A 17,263-nucleotide genomic window follows, 5' to 3' on the forward strand; every position below is an offset into this window, starting at 1 on the left:
ATTAGGGAAGGCCACAGACACCTTTGCAAGGGGGAGGTTTTATAGCTTCAGGCAGCCACACCAAACTTCTAAGAGACAGTTGAGTTTTCCTGTCTGCAAATATTCAGCTTGTAGGCAAAGACAAGGGATAGGATCCAAAGCATCTAAAGGAACCAGGTACACCTAACCCACTGCTCCAAAATTACAAAACCTGACAAGCCTAAAATAGTGGATTTGCAGAATTACCTCTGTATCATCTAAAGACTGCATAATTGTACTGCTGCAACCAAAAGACATCCAAAGTAAAAGTTGTGAGTTGCATCTTACCACTGTCTACCTCATTATTGCTACCTATGGTTGTACCACCATTAACGGTACTGGCGTCACGACAAAAACCATCAAGGGACTCAGCCGCAACAAGAACCCTAAGCACCCCTAACATCAAGGGCACCTCAACCACCATCTTGGCTGATGCTTTCCACCACAGAGCGTGCCCCGGAGGATTTCGTGCTGTCCACCTCAACACTGTGCTGCCAGCCCAGGGAGGCTTTCTGCTAACCGTGAGTAAACTGATGAACTGTGTGTTATACCATTTGACCCCTCATTGGTCCACCGTGAACCTCACGTGTTCCCCCTGCGACTGGCTGGCTGCACATGTCCTATTTTTTTCTAGTTTGCGGACAAGGATAGGCATTATTACAATGGATCCGCAAAAACACATACGGTCATGTGCATGTAGCCTTAGCCTAACAAAAAATTGCCACACTGCCGAGTATGCCATTTTTCCCCCAACACTCCACGCTGACTGCCTGCTATCCGCTGCCTCTGTGAACCCCTGCACCGCTACTTTCCAGGCAGGTAGGCTCCTGCGAAGTGGGTGGTCTACCCCGGGCACGTTTGGCTCCCGACCTCCCACTGCTGCCACCCTGCTGACTCACAGCCACGCTGCCACCCTGATGGCTCAGCCGCTGCCTCACGCGCAAGCTGCCACCCTCTTCTCCTGATGATGATGATGATGAAGCCCCGGCTCCCAAGAGCGATCGGCTACATCATCATCATCATCCGCTAGTGTCTGCACATCACTGATGTCCTCCTCAACTGTCTAAGAGCCAGGAGCCTGACCGCTCGCAACACCTGCTCCCACGCGACTCTCCTCATCACTACTTGCCCGTCTACTGGAGGAAGCGGCAGATGTCTCCTCTACATCTTGGCTGGCCAGTAGCTGCTGACTGCCCTCTAGTAGCTTGTCCTCGCTGAAAAGTGGAGCTGAGCCTACGGCATATAATACTTCTCGCGCTGAAGGAACTGAAAATGACAGAGGAAGGTTCAGGACAGGTGAGGGCACAGGGCCTGCTTCCGGGCCATGCCAACTAAGCGTTGTATCAGAGGAACCCACCGACTCTTGGCTGGGGGTGTCTGATGTCACTTGAGACGAACTAGAAGACCGAGTCAATCATTCAAGCACCACTGGGTTGCTGGTCAAGACACGACCGCAAGATAACACCGGGAGCTCAGGCCTCTCGCTGCGACTCCTGCTGCCACCCCCCCCCCCCCTTCTTCTGCTGCCTGCAACAGAAACATTTTGGCCACTGCCCGTTCCCTTTGAAGGGCCTGTCACCTGTCTGTCTGACATACTGCATAATAAAAGAATTTAATTAAAATTTTAATAATACCCCCCAAAAAAGGCTGTAGTACAATGTAACTTTACTGCTGAACGGCAATTAAGACATACATATATATACAGCACCACTAGAGGGAGCTCAGGAGATTACTGCATACAGATATATACAGCCTCCACTAGAGGAAGCTCAGGAGATTACTACATACAGATATATACAGCCACCACTAGAGGGAGCTCAGGAGATTACTGCATACAGATATATACAGCCACCACTAGAGGGAGCTCAGAAAATTACTACATACAGATACAGTTGACTACCAGAAGTTTACATACACTATATAAAAATACACATATGCATGTTTTTCTCAATATCTGACATGAAATCAGAATAAACCTTTTCTGTTTTTGGTCAGTTAGGATTACCATAATCATTAATTGCCAAATACCAGAATAATGAGAGAGAGAGAGAGAGAGAGAGAGAGAGAGAGAGAGAGAGAGAGAGAGAGAGAGAGAGAGAGAGAGAGAGAGAGAGAGAGAGAGAGAGAGAGAGAGAGAGAGAGAGAGAGAGAGAGAGAGAGAGAGAGAGAGAGAGAGAGAGAGAGAGAGAGAGAGAGAGAGAGAGAGAGAGAGAGAGAGAGAGAGAGAGAGAGAGAGAGAGAGAGAGAGAGAGAGAGAGAGAGAGAGAGAGAGAGAGAGAGAGAGAGAGAGAGAGAGAGAGAGAGAATGTTTTAAGGCATTATTATTACTTTCTGCAAAGTCAAAAGTTTACATACATTTCATTAATATTTGGTACCATTGCCCTTAAACTGTATGTCTTGGGTCAAACATTTTGGATATCCTTCCACAAGCTTCTCACAATTAGTGTTGAGCACGAATATTCGAAAAGCGAAATTTTATCTCAAATATCACCACTTCGAGAATTCGCGAATATTTAGAATATAGTGCTATGTATTCGTTATTTTAGAATATTCGTCATTTTTTTCCATCTGAAGTCATGATTCTTCCCTGCTTAAGTTGCTTGTGGGCCAATGAGTCATTGGCCCACAAGCAAGAAGCAGGGAGGAATCACGTGTATAGATGGAAAAAATGACAAATATTCTAAAAACGAATATATAGCACTATATTCTATAGTGCTATACATTCGCTTTTGACCCACGCCTGTATTGATCGCGTAATATTCGCATATTACGCGATCATTACCTTGCTGATTTTCGATAAAAAAAAAAAGAATGTAGAATATAACGAATATTCAAATTCGCGAATATTCGACGAATATTCTACAAAATATTCACAAAATATCACAAATTCGAAAATGACTTCTGCCGCTCATCAATACTCACAATAGTTGGTCAGAATTTGGGCCCATTACTCCTGACAAAACTGGTGTGACTGAGCCCATAAATTTTCAATAGGACTGAGATCAGGGCTTTGTGATGGCCGCTCCAAAACATTGACTTTGTTATCCTTAAAGGGAACCTGTCACCGGGATTTTGTGTATAGAGCTGAGGACATGGGCTGCTAGATGGCCGCTAGCACATCCGCAATATCCAGTCCCCATAGCTCTGTGTGCTTTTATTGTGTAAAAAAACCGATTTGATACATATGCAAATTAACCTGAGATGAGTCCTGTCCTTGAGATGAGTCAGGGACAGGACTCATCTCAGGTTCATTTGCATATGTATCAAATCGTTTTTTTTACACCATAAAAGCACACAGAGCTATGGGGACTGGATATTGCGGATGTGCTAGCGGCCGTCTAACAACCCATGTCCTCAGCTCTATATACAAAATCCCGGGGACAGGCTCCCTTTAAGCCACTTTGTAACCAGTTTGGCAGCATGCTTCAGGTCATTGTCCATTTGGAAGACCCATTTCTGCCCAAGCTTTAACTTCCTGGCTGATATCTTGAGATAATCTTAATCATAATCTGCTTTCCTCATGATGCCATCTAATTTGTGAAGTCCACCAGTCCTTCCTGCAGCAAAACCACCCCACAACATGATGCTGCCGCCCCCGTGTTTCACAGTTGGGATGGTGTTCTTAGGCTTCCAAGCTTCTCCCTTTTTCCTCCAAACGTAACGATGGTCATTATGGCCAAAAAGTTACATTTTAGTTTCGTCAGACCACAGGACATGTCTCTAAAAATGTAGGTCTTTGTTCCTGTGTGCATTTGCAAACATTAATCTGGCCTTTTTATGTTTCTTTTGGAGTAATGTCTTCTCCCTGGCAGAGTGGCCTTTCAGCCCATGTTGATACAGTCCTCGTTTCATTGTGGATAGTGACACAATCTTACCAGCTTCCGCCATCATCTTCACAAGGTCTTTTGCTTTTGTTCTTGGGTTGATATGCACATGTCGGACCAAAGCACGTTCCTCTCTGGGACACAGAACCCGTCTCCGTCCCGAGTGGTATGATGGCTGGACATTCCCATCTTGTTTCTACTTGCGTATAATTGTTTCTACAGATGAACAAGGCACCTTCAGGTATCTTGAAATTGCACCCGAGGTTGAGCCAGACTTGTGCAAGTCCACAATTCTCCTCCTGATATCTTGGCTGATTTCTTTAGACTTGCCCATGATGCTACACAAAGAAGCAGTGTGTATCAGGTGTGCATTTATATACATCCACAGGTGTCTCTAATCAACAAACCTAACAGAAGCCTCCAAACACATGACATCATCATATGGGCAGTCCAGGATTGTTTAAAGGCATAGTAATCTTAGTGTAGGTAAACTTTTGACTTTGCAGAAAATAATAAAAATGTGTTAAAACATTCTCTCTCTTATTATTCTGGCATTTGGCAAATAATAATGATTATGGTAATCCTAATTGACCAAAAACAGGAAAGCTTATTCTGTTTTCATGTCAGATATTGAGAAAAACATGCATATGTTTTTTTTTATATAGTGTGTGAAAACCTATGGTTTCAACTGTATATACAGTTGCAAGAAAAAGTATGTGAACCCTTTGGAATGATATGGATTTCTGCACAAATTGGTCATAAAATGTGAACAATAGACAATCACAGTCTGCTTAAACTAATAACACACAAAGAATTAAATGTTACCATGTTTTTATTGAACACACCATGTAAACGTTCACAGTGCAGGTGGAAAAAGTATGTGAACCCTTGGATTTAATAACTGGTTGAACCTCCTTTGGCAGCAAAAACTTCAACCAAACGTTTCCTGTAGTTGCAGATCAGACGTGCACAACGGTCAGGAGTAATTCTTGACCATTCCTCTTTACAGAACTGTTTCAGTTCAGCAATATTCTTGGGATGTCTGGTGTGAATCGCTTTCTTGAGGTCATGCCACAGCATCTCAATCGGGTTGAGGTCAGGACTCTGACTGGGCCACTCCAGAAGGTGTATTTTCTTCTGTTTAAGCCATTCTGTTGGTGATTTACTTCTATGCTTTGGGTCGTTGTCCTGTTGCAACACCCATCTTTTGTTGAGCTTCAGCTGGTGGACAGATGACCTTAAGTTCTCCTGCAAAATGTCTTGATAAACTTGGGAATTTATTTTTCCTTTGATGATAGCAATCCGTCCTGGCCCTGACGCAGCAAAGCAGCCCCAAACCACGATGCCCCCACCACCATACTTCACAGTTGGAATGAGGTTTTGATGTTGGTGTGCTGTGCCTCTTTTTCTCCACACATAGTGTTGTGAGTTTCTTCCAAGCAACTCAACTTTGGTTTCATCTGTCCACAGAATATTTTGCCAGTACTGCTGTGGAACATCCAGGTGCTCTTGTGCAAACTGTAAACGTGCAGCAATGTTTTTTTTTGGACAGCAGTGCCTTCCTCTGTGGTATCCTCCCATGAAATCCATTCTTGTTTAGTGTTTTACGTATCATAGATTCGCTAACAGAGATGTTAGCATATGCCAGAGACTTTTGTAAGTCTTTAGCTGACACTCTAGGATTCTTCACCTCATTGAGAAGTCTTCGCTGTGCTCTTGCAGTCATCTTTACAGGACGGCCACTCCTAGGGAGAGTAGCAACAGTGCTGAACTTTCTCCATTTATAGACAATTTGTCTTACCGTGGACTGATGAACAGCAAGGCTTTTGGAGATACGTTTATAACCCTTTCCATCTTTATGCAAGTCAACAATTCTTAATCGTAGGTCTTCTAAGAGCTCTTTTATGCGAGGCATCATTCACATCAGGCAATGCTTCTTGTGAAAAGCAAACCCAGAACTGGTGTGTGTTTTTTATAGGGCAGTGCAGCTGTAACCAACACCTCCAATCTCATCTCATTGATTGGACTCCAGTTGGCTGACACCTCACTCCAATTAGCTCTTGGAGATGTCATTAGTCTAGGGGTTCACATACTTTTTCCACCTGCACTGTGAATGCTTACATGGTGTGTTCAATAAAAACATGGTAACAGTTAATTCTTTGTGTGTTATTAGTTTAAGCAGACTGTGATTGTCTATTGTTGTGACTTAGATGAAGATCAGATCACATTTTATGACCAATTTGTGCACAAATCCATATCATTCCAAAGGGTTCACATACTTTTTATTGCAACTGTGTATATATATATATATATATATATATATATATATATATTTCTGATTAATAAGATCCCCCCCAAAAAAACTATTAATTATAATAATCACAATTCACCCCAGAACAGCAATTAAGGCGTATTCTTTTTCCTATTTCTACACCCCAAAAAAAGAAATATAACAATCACAATTCACCTCAGAACGGATAATGGGATGTTCGTATATTTCCTTTTTCTACACCACGTAAATGGCTGTAGTACAATGTAACTTCACCGCTGAAAGGCAATTATGACATATATTTTCCTTTTTTTTTTCCTATTAATACACCCCCCAAAAAAAAAACACATGTAAAATCAATGCAGAATGGCTAATGGGACGTAAGAATCTTTCCTATTAATAGTTGTAGTACAATGTAACTTCACTGCCGAACGGCACTTATAACATATACAGTATATGCAGCGTCCCACATCAGTGGGTAAAACGGACACTTTAAACATCTGCCTATTTAATGTATCTGCAATGTATGGTATTTCCTATTATCTGGCTGGCAATGGCCTTTACACTCATTTGCCCCTAGGTGGTGCTGGCACCACATAATATATAAAGCTGGGTGTGTCTAGCTTAGAGGGGAATGCAAAATGTGAGGAGAGAAGAAAAGGAAGTACTGTATTTTTCTGCATATAAGACTACTTTTTAACACATGAAAATCTTCTCAAAAGTCGGGTGTCGTCTTATACGCCAGGTGTCGTCTTATATGCCGGTATACGGCGTGCTGAAACTTACTTCCTAGCCGGACTAGAGGCTAGCTGAGCCACCGTACGCTGCATCCTGACCAGCCACTCCTGAAGCAGCCGCCTCTCCCTGCTCTCAGTGGTTTTCTCATGCCGGCAGTATCGCATTGCGTACTACCGCTCAGATCGTCTTTAAGACAGGGAGGGCTGGGCAGGCAGGCAGAGCTGACCCACCCAATCCAAGCAGGCTTTGTATGCAGTGTGCACAGAAAATACCGGTACATCGCTTGCCGTGATTGGCTGGTTGTTGTATACTGGGTTTGATTGGCGATTCTGAGGGAAGGCAGGGGGAAGCAGGAGCATCTGCACTTCAGCCAATTCTAATGTTGGAACGGCGGATCTCTAATGAAGTTTGGTGTGCATCTTATCTGTGGTGAAAAAACAGAGTCTATCTGGGGAGCAGATACATGTGGTGGTGAATACAGTACAGCACCAGTATCTGTACATACAGTTCAGCACCAGTATCTGTACATACAGTACAGCACCAGTATCTGTACCGGTTCATACAGTACAGCACCATTATCTGTACATACAGTACAGCACCAGTATCTGTACCGGTTCATACAATACAGCACCAGTATCTGTACATACAGTACAGCACCAGTATCTGTACCGGTTCATACAGTACAGCACCAGTATCTGTACATACAGTACAGCACCAGTATCTGTACCGGTTCATACAGTACAGCACCAGTATCTGTACCGGTTCATACAGTACAGCACCAGTATCTGTACATACAGTACAGCACCAGTATCTGTACCGGTTCGTACAGTACAGCACCAGTATCTGTACATACAGTACAGCACCAGTATCTGTACATACAGTACAGCACCAGTATCTGTACCGGTTCATACAGTAGAGCACCAGTATCTGTACCGGTTCATACAGTACAGCACCAGTATCTGTACATACAGTACAGCACCAGTATCTGTACCGGTTCGTACAGTACCAGTATCTGTACATACAGTAGAGCACCAGTATCTGTACCGGTTCATACAGTACAGCACCAGTACATACAGTACAGCACCAGTATCTGTACTGCTTCATACAGTACAGCACCAGTACATACAGTACAGTATACAAATGGCTAACAGTCAAGACCCCATCATGGCTCTACCAGCAAGAAGAAAGACATATGAAGCCAGGTTCAAACTTAAAGTTACCGGTACTTAAAAATACAGTTCAGCACCAGTATCTGTACATACAGTACAGCACCAGTATCTGTACATACAGTACAGCACCAGTATCTGTACCGGTTCATACAGTACAGCACCATTATCTGTACATACAGTACAGCACCAGTATCTGTACCGGTTCATACAATACAGCACCAGTATCTGTACATACAGTACAGCACCAGTATCTGTACCGGTTCATACAGTACAGCACCAGTATCTGTACATACAGTACAGCACCAGTATCTGTACCGGTTCATACAGTACAGCACCAGTATCTGTACCGGTTCATACAGTACAGCACCAGTATCTGTACATACAGTACAGCACCAGTATCTGTACCGGTTCGTACAGTACAGCACCAGTATCTGTACATACAGTACAGCACCAGTATCTGTACATACAGTACAGCACCAGTATCTGTACCGGTTCATACAGTAGAGCACCAGTATCTGTACCGGTTCATACAGTACAGCACCAGTATCTGTACATACAGTACAGCACCAGTATCTGTACCGGTTCGTACAGTACCAGTATCTGTACATACAGTAGAGCACCAGTATCTGTACCGGTTCATACAGTACAGCACCAGTACATACAGTACAGCACCAGTATCTGTACTGCTTCATACAGTACAGCACCAGTACATACAGTACAGTATACAAATGGCTAACAGTCAAGACCCCATCATGGCTCTACCAGCAAGAAGAAAGACATATGAAGCCAGGTTCAAACTTAAAGTTACCGGTACTTAAAAATACAGTTCAGCACCAGTATCTGTACATACAGTTCAGCACCAGTATCTGTACATACAGTACAGCACCAGTATCTGTACCGGTTCATACAATACAGCACCAGTATCTGTACATACAGTACAGCACCAGTATCTGTACATACAGTACAGCACCAGTATCTGTACATACAGTACAGCGCCAGTATCTGTACATACAGTACAGCGCCAGTATCTGTACCGGTTCATACAGTACAGCACCAGTATCTGTACATACAGTACAGCACCAGTATCTGTACATACAGTACAGCGCCAGTATCTGTACATACAGTACAGCGCCAGTATCTGTACATACAGTACAGCGCCAGTATCTGTACCGGTTCATACAGTACAGCGCCAGTATCTGTACATACAGTACAGCGCCAGTATCTGTACCGGTTCATACAGTACAGCACCAGTATCTGTACATACAGTACAGCACCAGTATCTGTACATACAGTACAGCACCAGTATCTGTACATACAGTACAGCACCAGTATCTGTACATACAGTACAGCACCAGTATCTGTACATACAGTACAGCACCAGTATCTGTACCGGTTCATACAGTACAGCACCAGTATCTGTACATACAGTACAGCACCAGTATCTGTACCGGTTCATACAGTACAGCACCAGTATCTGTACCGGTTCATACAGTACAGCACCAGTATCTGTACATACAGTACAGCACCAGTATCTGTACATACAGTACAGCACCAGTATCTGTACATACAGTACAGCACCAGTATCTGTACATACAGTACAGCACCAGTATCTGTACCGGTTCATACAGTACAGCACCAGTATCTGTACCGGTTCATACAGTACAGCACCAGTATCTGTACCGGTTCATACAGTACAGCACCAGTATCTGTACCGGTTCATACAGTACAGCACCAGTATCTGTACCGCTTCATACAGTACAGCACCAGTACATACAGTACAGTATACAAATGGCTAACAGTCAAGACCCCATCATGGCTCTACCAGCAAGAAGAAAGAAATATGAAGCCAGGTTCAAACTTAAAGTTGCAAACTTTGCCATGGAACATAATAACTGCGCTGCTGCAAGACAATATGGAGTAACAGAAAAGACGGTTCGGGACTGGAAAGCAAATGAAAAAGCATTAAAGAGTATGCCAAGGGGTAAGTGTGCATTAAGAAGAGGCACCCCACATTGGCCAGAACTCGAAAAACATGTAGCAGACATGGTGAATGAGCATCGCCAAAACGGTTATGTAGTGACACAAAATAAAATACGTTTGTTTGCACTTCAGTGGCCAAATCTAACCCAGATCACAGCAACAGATCTAAGGCCACTGTATCCTGGTGTACTAGATTCTTGGAAAGGCATAATATGGGACTGAGGCAAAAGACGAAAATTGCACAACAATTACCTGCAGATCTTGATGCCAAAGTAAATAGCGTTGGAGGAGTAGTCTTATACGGCGAGTACACCCCAAACCCTATATTTGAGAGCAAGTAAGTGCCAGGACACATATGGATAATTTGTGCGCAGAATTGTCCTTATCTACTACACAAATCTTCCGGGATATAGTGGAAAACCTAAAGCTTTTTAGGAGAGCATCCTGCAAATAATGTAGCAGAAGACTGATGCCTGCCACGAGGGAGAACGCCCTGGCTGGTGTTCCCTCCCTGCAACAGAGAGTGCCCCCGGAGGATTTCGTGCTGTCTTACCAGCCACTGTACGCCAGCCCCGGGAGACATCTTCTAAACATGAGTACATGAACTATTACACCAATCCGTCCACCGTGAGCCTCACGTGTTTTTTTTTTTCCTATTAATTCACCCCCCCAAAAAAGTAAAACAATGTAAAATCAACGCAGAACGGCTAATAGGACGTACATATCTATCCTATTAATACACCCCGTAAATGGTTGTATCACACAGAACTTACACCTCAATCACAACTTGGGTTTGCTGGAATTAGTGATGTATCATATAGTGCAAACAACCTAAAACCAGCAGTATAACTCCAATTTGGATCCCCAATTAGTGCAGCAAGGTGTAATAGAATCGCTCCTATTATCCAGGCTGTACACTCTCCTATTGCACCCTGCTCTCCTTTTATAGTGTAGATGATTCCTCCCTATCCTTTCCCTACACCTTGAATAATCTTTCCCTCAACTTGTAAATTGATTTTTTCCAGCACAATGAAGTCTTTCCTAACACTGTCCCTATCGCCTGCTGACGTCTCTCCCTGCACTAACTACACTGGAAAATGGCAGAATCCAGGATGGCTGAGGCTATTTATAGGGCTGTGACATCACAGGGCTGGCTGGCTGCTGATTGGCTGCATGCATGGCATTGTGGGTGATCCCATATTCCCAGAGTTCTTTGCTCCATGTCCTCACACGTATAGCAGCCATTTTAGGAAAAAATTTGATTCGTTACCACGAAGCGTCAGGAAATTCGGATTCGGTGAGAATCAAATTTTTCCTTCGTCAACTTTGATTCACTCATCTCTATTCCTGGTGTCAGCTTCTAGATACTTGTTCCTTTGTTACCACCGATTGTATCCAGATCTGTCACCAAATTCTACAACAGGGGTCAGCAACCTCCAGGCACTCCAGCTGTTGTGAAACTACAACTCCCAGCATGCATACTTGCTCTGCTCTTCTAAGAACCCACATAGAAATGAATGGAGCATGCTGGGAGTTGTAGTTTCACCACAGCCAGAGTGCTGAAGGTTGCTGATCCCTGTGCTACAGTATGTATGCACATCAGCTATGTGTGTATCCACATTCAGCCACTAGAGGGCGGCATGAAGCCAGAAAACGTTATCATCTCAATTGACGGTAGATTTGCCATTCATGAGCTTCTTGTGCAACCTGATATCCAGCTCAAAATATATAAACCTAAGCGTTATCTTAGGCTTGAAACCTGCGTCATTCTAAACATATAGCATGAAAAAAAAGTGCTCTCACAGTTCCTAAGAGACACCTTTGGTATCTGTCAGAAACAAACGTAGGATTGGCTTTTTTGGAGGAACGTATTACTCATGCTGTTAAGGAAAATAGGACTAAAAATTTAGAAACCAAAACTGCAAAGAAAAAGGAAATGAAACTATTAGAGGGTAAAAAACCTAGTTTTTAAAGGAAAAGACCTGAGCCATTTCGTTACTAATAAAACCAAGACGTTCTTTGAATTGTTTGAGATCCACGACGTGACAGAATACTGCAGTGATTCTCAAGAAGCCATGTGAACGCTCTTAAGGTGGTCATTAATACCGCAGAAATAGCAATCGCTCTGATAAAAAAGTCTAACGAATCGGTCAGGGGCGAACAACAAAAACAATTCTTGTTGAGGATAGTCGAGCGTTACAGTAAAGTCGTCACCAAGCTAACAAAAGAAGGGATTGGATCGTTCAAAATTGATTAATATAACACACGTTTTGCCCATCATACTATCTATTAATCTTAGTGTCTAGTTTTAGAATTATTTTAAGTTTGTGATTTCTAGATTCCCCAATAAAAGTAATTAACATTGAAAAATCTTATTTTTCTGCCTACTTTTGCAAAAAGTGTGCAACCTCTAAATATTATCCAATCTTCTTGAAATTGGGATATATATCTTTTTCATCACTGAGACTCGGGACGTAAGCAAAGTCTGCAAAAATTTAACATTTTATTTCTTTCCATTACAAAATGAAACACCCTAGGGGACAGTTTTCCCCTCGTAACTGGGGATCCTATGGATGCCCAATGTAATTTGGAATTTTTGTGTTAAATTGCAAATTTAAACAATAAATACTATTATAAGGACTTGGTTGATCTAAATAGGTAATGATTCTGGGCTGATACATGTCTCAATATTTCTTAGAAGGCAGTCAGAGCTCTTTGTTTTCCTGACACAGAGCCCCATATATTGTGCATCTAGACACTGAGTCACATGCAGTGGCGTAGCTATAGGGGGCGCAGTTGCGACCGGGCCCCCAAGCCAGGGGGGTCCAGAGGGCCCCCCTTGCCAGTGGCACTGTATTTTCCCTTTATAAGATGCACTGCATTTTATAAAGAGAATCCTAGTGAGCGCTTCCATTATGGAAGCGCTCACTAGTATGCAGGAGGCAAGCAGAGAAAAAGCGCTGTGAGCGCCGTACTTACCCCCTCCTCCTGCTCACTCTTCTCAGGTCCCACGCTGCTCTGTTCTGGCTGCTTGCAGCGTCAGGAGGTACAGAGCGCACTCTGACCCGATGCTGCAGGCAGTCAGGTGACTGCAGTGCGGGCCCTAAGAAGAGAGCCAGTACAGAGAGAGTGGCGGCAGGAGAGGTAAGTTATTTTATTATTTTAGTCTGATCTGAGGTCTGATATGGGGGTCTGGAGAGGTCTAATGGGGGTCTGATTGGGGGTCTGATTGGGGGTCTGGAGGTCTAATCAGATGATTGGTGGTCTGGAGGTTTAATGGGGGTCAGAAATTGGGGTTTGGAGGTCTAATGGGGGTCTGGTCTGAGGTCTAATGGGGGTCTAGAGGTCTAATGGGGGTCTTATCTGAGGTCTGATATTGGGGCTCGGTCTGACATAGAGGTCTAAGGCGAGTCTGATATGGGGTCTGACAGAGGTCTAAAGGGGGTCAGGTGTGAGATGGGGGGGTCTCATCTGGGGTTTGATATGGGGGTCTGATCTGAAAGGTAAGGGGGTATTTTCTAGTACTGGCACACTATCTGTATGGTACCAGTATTTTCAGGGGGACTGTTTCTGCAGTATAGTATTGGGGGGGGGGGGGGGGCAGGATGGGGTGTTGAGAAGGTGAGGAGGATGATGCAAAAGTAGGAAAGTAAGATTTTATTTTAATAAGAGTTTATTATACTCTGCAGGGACGAGACGTGGCTGAAAGAAGTCACCATGGCTGTCTGGTCTGAAAGGAGATGAGGAAAGAGAATATCTACATCAGAGAAGAGAAGTCACTGGATGTAAGAGGTACATATGTGGGGCGGTATTCTCCTGTATGTTCTGTAGCGCTGTATGTAATGTTTTCCAAGTATGTCTTTAAAGGGGTTGTCCGCTTTTTTTTTTCCGGACGAACGCTGCCTTCTCTGCTCTGTTTACCTGCTCATCATTGCAATTGCTGCAGCGAGCAGGTAAACAGAGCAGAGAAAGCAGCTCTCACATGAGCACTGCCCTCTCCTCAAACCAGCCGGGGTGCCGGGAGACCCCTGCCAATCTGATATTGATGACCTATCTTGAGGCTAGGTCATCAGTAGTAAAAAGTAGGACTGGAGGGAATGGGTTAGGTTGAGAATTTGGCATGGGGGGGGAAACGTTTTAATTTTTGCCTCAGACAGCAGAAAGGCTAGGTGCACCCCTGCCCCTTGCCATAAAGCAATGAGGGAACTAGAGTGAGCTCAGGAGATTACTGCATATGTATATATACAGCCACCACTAGAGGGAGCTCAGGCGATTACTACATACAGATATATACAGCCACCACTAGAGGGAGCTCAGGAGATTACTGTATACAGATATACACAGCCAGCACTAGAGTGAGTTTAGGAGATTACTGCATACAGATATATACAGCCACCACTAGAGGGAGCTCAGGAGATTTCTGCATACAGATATAAACAGCCACCACTAGAGGGAGCTTAGGAGATTACTACATACAGATATATACAGCCACCACTAGAGGGAGCTCAGCAAATTACTGCATACAGATATATACAGTCACCACTAGAGGGAGCTCAGGAGATGACTGCATACTGATATATACAGCCACCACTAGAGGAAGCTCAGGAGATTACTGCATACAGATATATACAGCCACCAATAGAGGGAGCCTAGAAGATTACTGCATATGCATATATACAGCCACCACTAGGGGGAGGGCAGGAGATTACTGGATACAGATATACACAGCCAGCACTAGAGTGAGCTCAGGAGATTACTGCATATGTATATATACAGCCACCACTAGGGGGAGGGCAGGAGATTACTGTATACAGATATACACAGCCAGCACTAGAGTGAGCTCAGGAGATTACTGCATACAGATATATACAGCCACCACTAGAGGGAGCTCAGCAATTTACTGCATACAGATATATACAGTCACCACTAGAGGGAGCTCAGGAGATTACTGCATACTGATATATACAGCCACCACTAGAGGAAGCTCAGGAGATTACTACATACAGATATATACAGCCACCACCAGAGGGAGCCTAGAAGATTACTGCATATGTATATATTCAGCCACCACTTGGGGGAGGGCAGGAGATTACTGTATACAGATATACACAGCCACCACTAGAGGGAGCTCAGGAGATTTCTGCATACAGATATAAACAGCCACCACTAGAGGGAGCTCAGGAGATTACTACATACAGATATATAAGGCCACCACTAGAGGGAGCTCAGCAAATTACTGCATACAGATATATACAGTCACCACTAGAGGGAGCTCAGGAGATGACTGCAAACTGATATAAACAGCCACCACTAGAGGAAGCTCAGGAGATTACTGCATACAGATATATACAGCCACCACTAGAGGGAGCCTAGAAGATTACTGCATATGTATATATACAGCCACCACTAGGGGGAGGGCAGGAGATTACTGTATACAGATCTACACAGCCAGCACTAGGGGGAGCTCAGGATATTACTACATACAGATATATACAGCCACCACCAGAGGGAGCTAAGGAGATTGCTGCATAAAGATATATACAGTACAGACCAAAAGTTTGGACACACCTTCTCATTCAAAGAGTTTTCTTTATTTTCATGACTATGAAGGTATCAAAACTATGAATTAACACATGTGGAATTATATACATAACCAACAAGTGTGAAACAACTGAAAATATGTCATATTCTAGGTTCTTCAAAGTAGCCACCTTTTGCTTTGATTACTGCTTTGTACACTCTTGGCATTCTCTTGATGAGCTTCAAGAGGTAGTCACCTGAAATGGTCTTGAAGGAGTTCCCAGAGATGCTTAGCACTTGTTGGCCCTTCTGCCTTCACTCTGCGGTCCAGCTCACCCCAAACCATCTCGATTGGGTTCAGGTCCGGTGACTGTGGAGGCCAGGTCATCTGGCTCAGCACCCCATCACTCTCCTTCATGGTCAAATAGCCCTTACTTTCAAAGTTTTCCCAATTTTTCGGCTGACTGACTGACCTTCATTTCTTAAAGTAATGATGGCCACTCGTTTTTCTTTACTTAGCTGCTTTTTTCTTGCCATAATACAAATTCTAACAGTCTATTCAGTAGGACTATCAGCTGTGTATCCACCTGACTTCTCCTCAACGCAACTGATGGTCCCAACCCCATTTATAAGGCAAGAAATCCCACTTATTAAACCTGACAGGGCACACCTGTGAAGTGAAAACCATTTCAGGGGACTACCTCGTGAAGCTCATCAAGAGAATGCCAAGAGTGTGCAAAGCAGTAATCAAAGCAAAAGGTGGCTACTTTGAAGAACCTAGAATATGACATATTTTCAGTTGTTTCACACTTGTTTGTTATGTATATAATTCCACATGTGTTAATTCATAGTTTTGATGCCTTCAGTGTGAATCTACAATTTTCATAGTCATGAAAATAAAGAAAACTCTTTGAATGAGAAGGTGTGTCCAAACTTTTGGTCTGTACTGTACATCCATCACTAGAGGGAACACAGGAGATTACTACATACAGATATATACAGCCTCCACTAGAGGGAGCTCTGAGGATTACTGCATACAGATATACACAACTACCACTAGAGGGAGCTGAGGAGATTACTGCATACAGATATATACAGCCACCACTAAGGGGAGATCATGTGATTACTTCATGCAGATATATACAGCCACCACTACAAAAAGATCAGGAGGTTACTGCAGATAGATATATACAGCCACCACTAGAAAGAGCTTAGGAGGTTACTGTATACAGATATATTAAAGTCCCAACAAGGGGGAGGTTGGGAGATTACTGTATATTGTGTTACAATAAAGTTCAATGTATAATCAGTATACAGTAAGCTCCACAATGCCGTCTAGTGGCGACTTTAGGAAGACGGCATTGTATCATGTAGCAATATGCAGGGGATTTGGAGCTCTGTATCAGAAATATGAAGCGATGTCCGCTATAATGTTATATTAAGAAATGGATAAGTACAGAATTTAGGACCTGTAAGTGACGGGACGGTAAAGGGTGGACATATTAGGGTGATAGATATCTTACTTGTGTCTTCCCATTGAGATTACATACTCCACTTACCATTCTTGTAGGACGTAATTGACCCTGAGAATCCTAAGAAAGTTATGCATTGATCCAGGGTTCCAGCTGCATCTTAAAGACAGCAGATCTTGGGTTTCACATGAGAAGTTCTTGGGTTTGTCTGGTAATCCTGTAACAACAAAGATTCACTTGTGACATCTCCCTCACCATGAGGTGGTGCATTAA

The 17,263-nt window shown here is 43.5% G+C and overlaps 1 protein-coding gene across 2 annotated transcripts in view; it reads right to left on the reverse strand.

Annotated features, from left to right (window-relative positions):
- The window catches only part of OSMR (oncostatin M receptor), a 122,304-nt gene that overhangs the window by 49,870 nt on the left and 55,171 nt on the right, over nucleotides 1–17,263 (reverse strand). For both annotated transcript variants that reach the window (XM_040420950.1, XM_040420951.1), the window contains one exon: nucleotides 17,078–17,207. In XM_040420950.1, the coding sequence (XP_040276884.1) occupies nucleotides 17,078–17,207 (130 nt within the window). The remainder of the gene's footprint in view (nucleotides 1–17,077; nucleotides 17,208–17,263) is intronic.

This window comes from Bufo bufo, chromosome 2 (genome assembly GCF_905171765.1).
Source record: "Bufo bufo chromosome 2, aBufBuf1.1, whole genome shotgun sequence".
In the NCBI taxonomy this organism is placed as follows: Eukaryota; Metazoa; Chordata; class Amphibia; order Anura; family Bufonidae; genus Bufo; species Bufo bufo.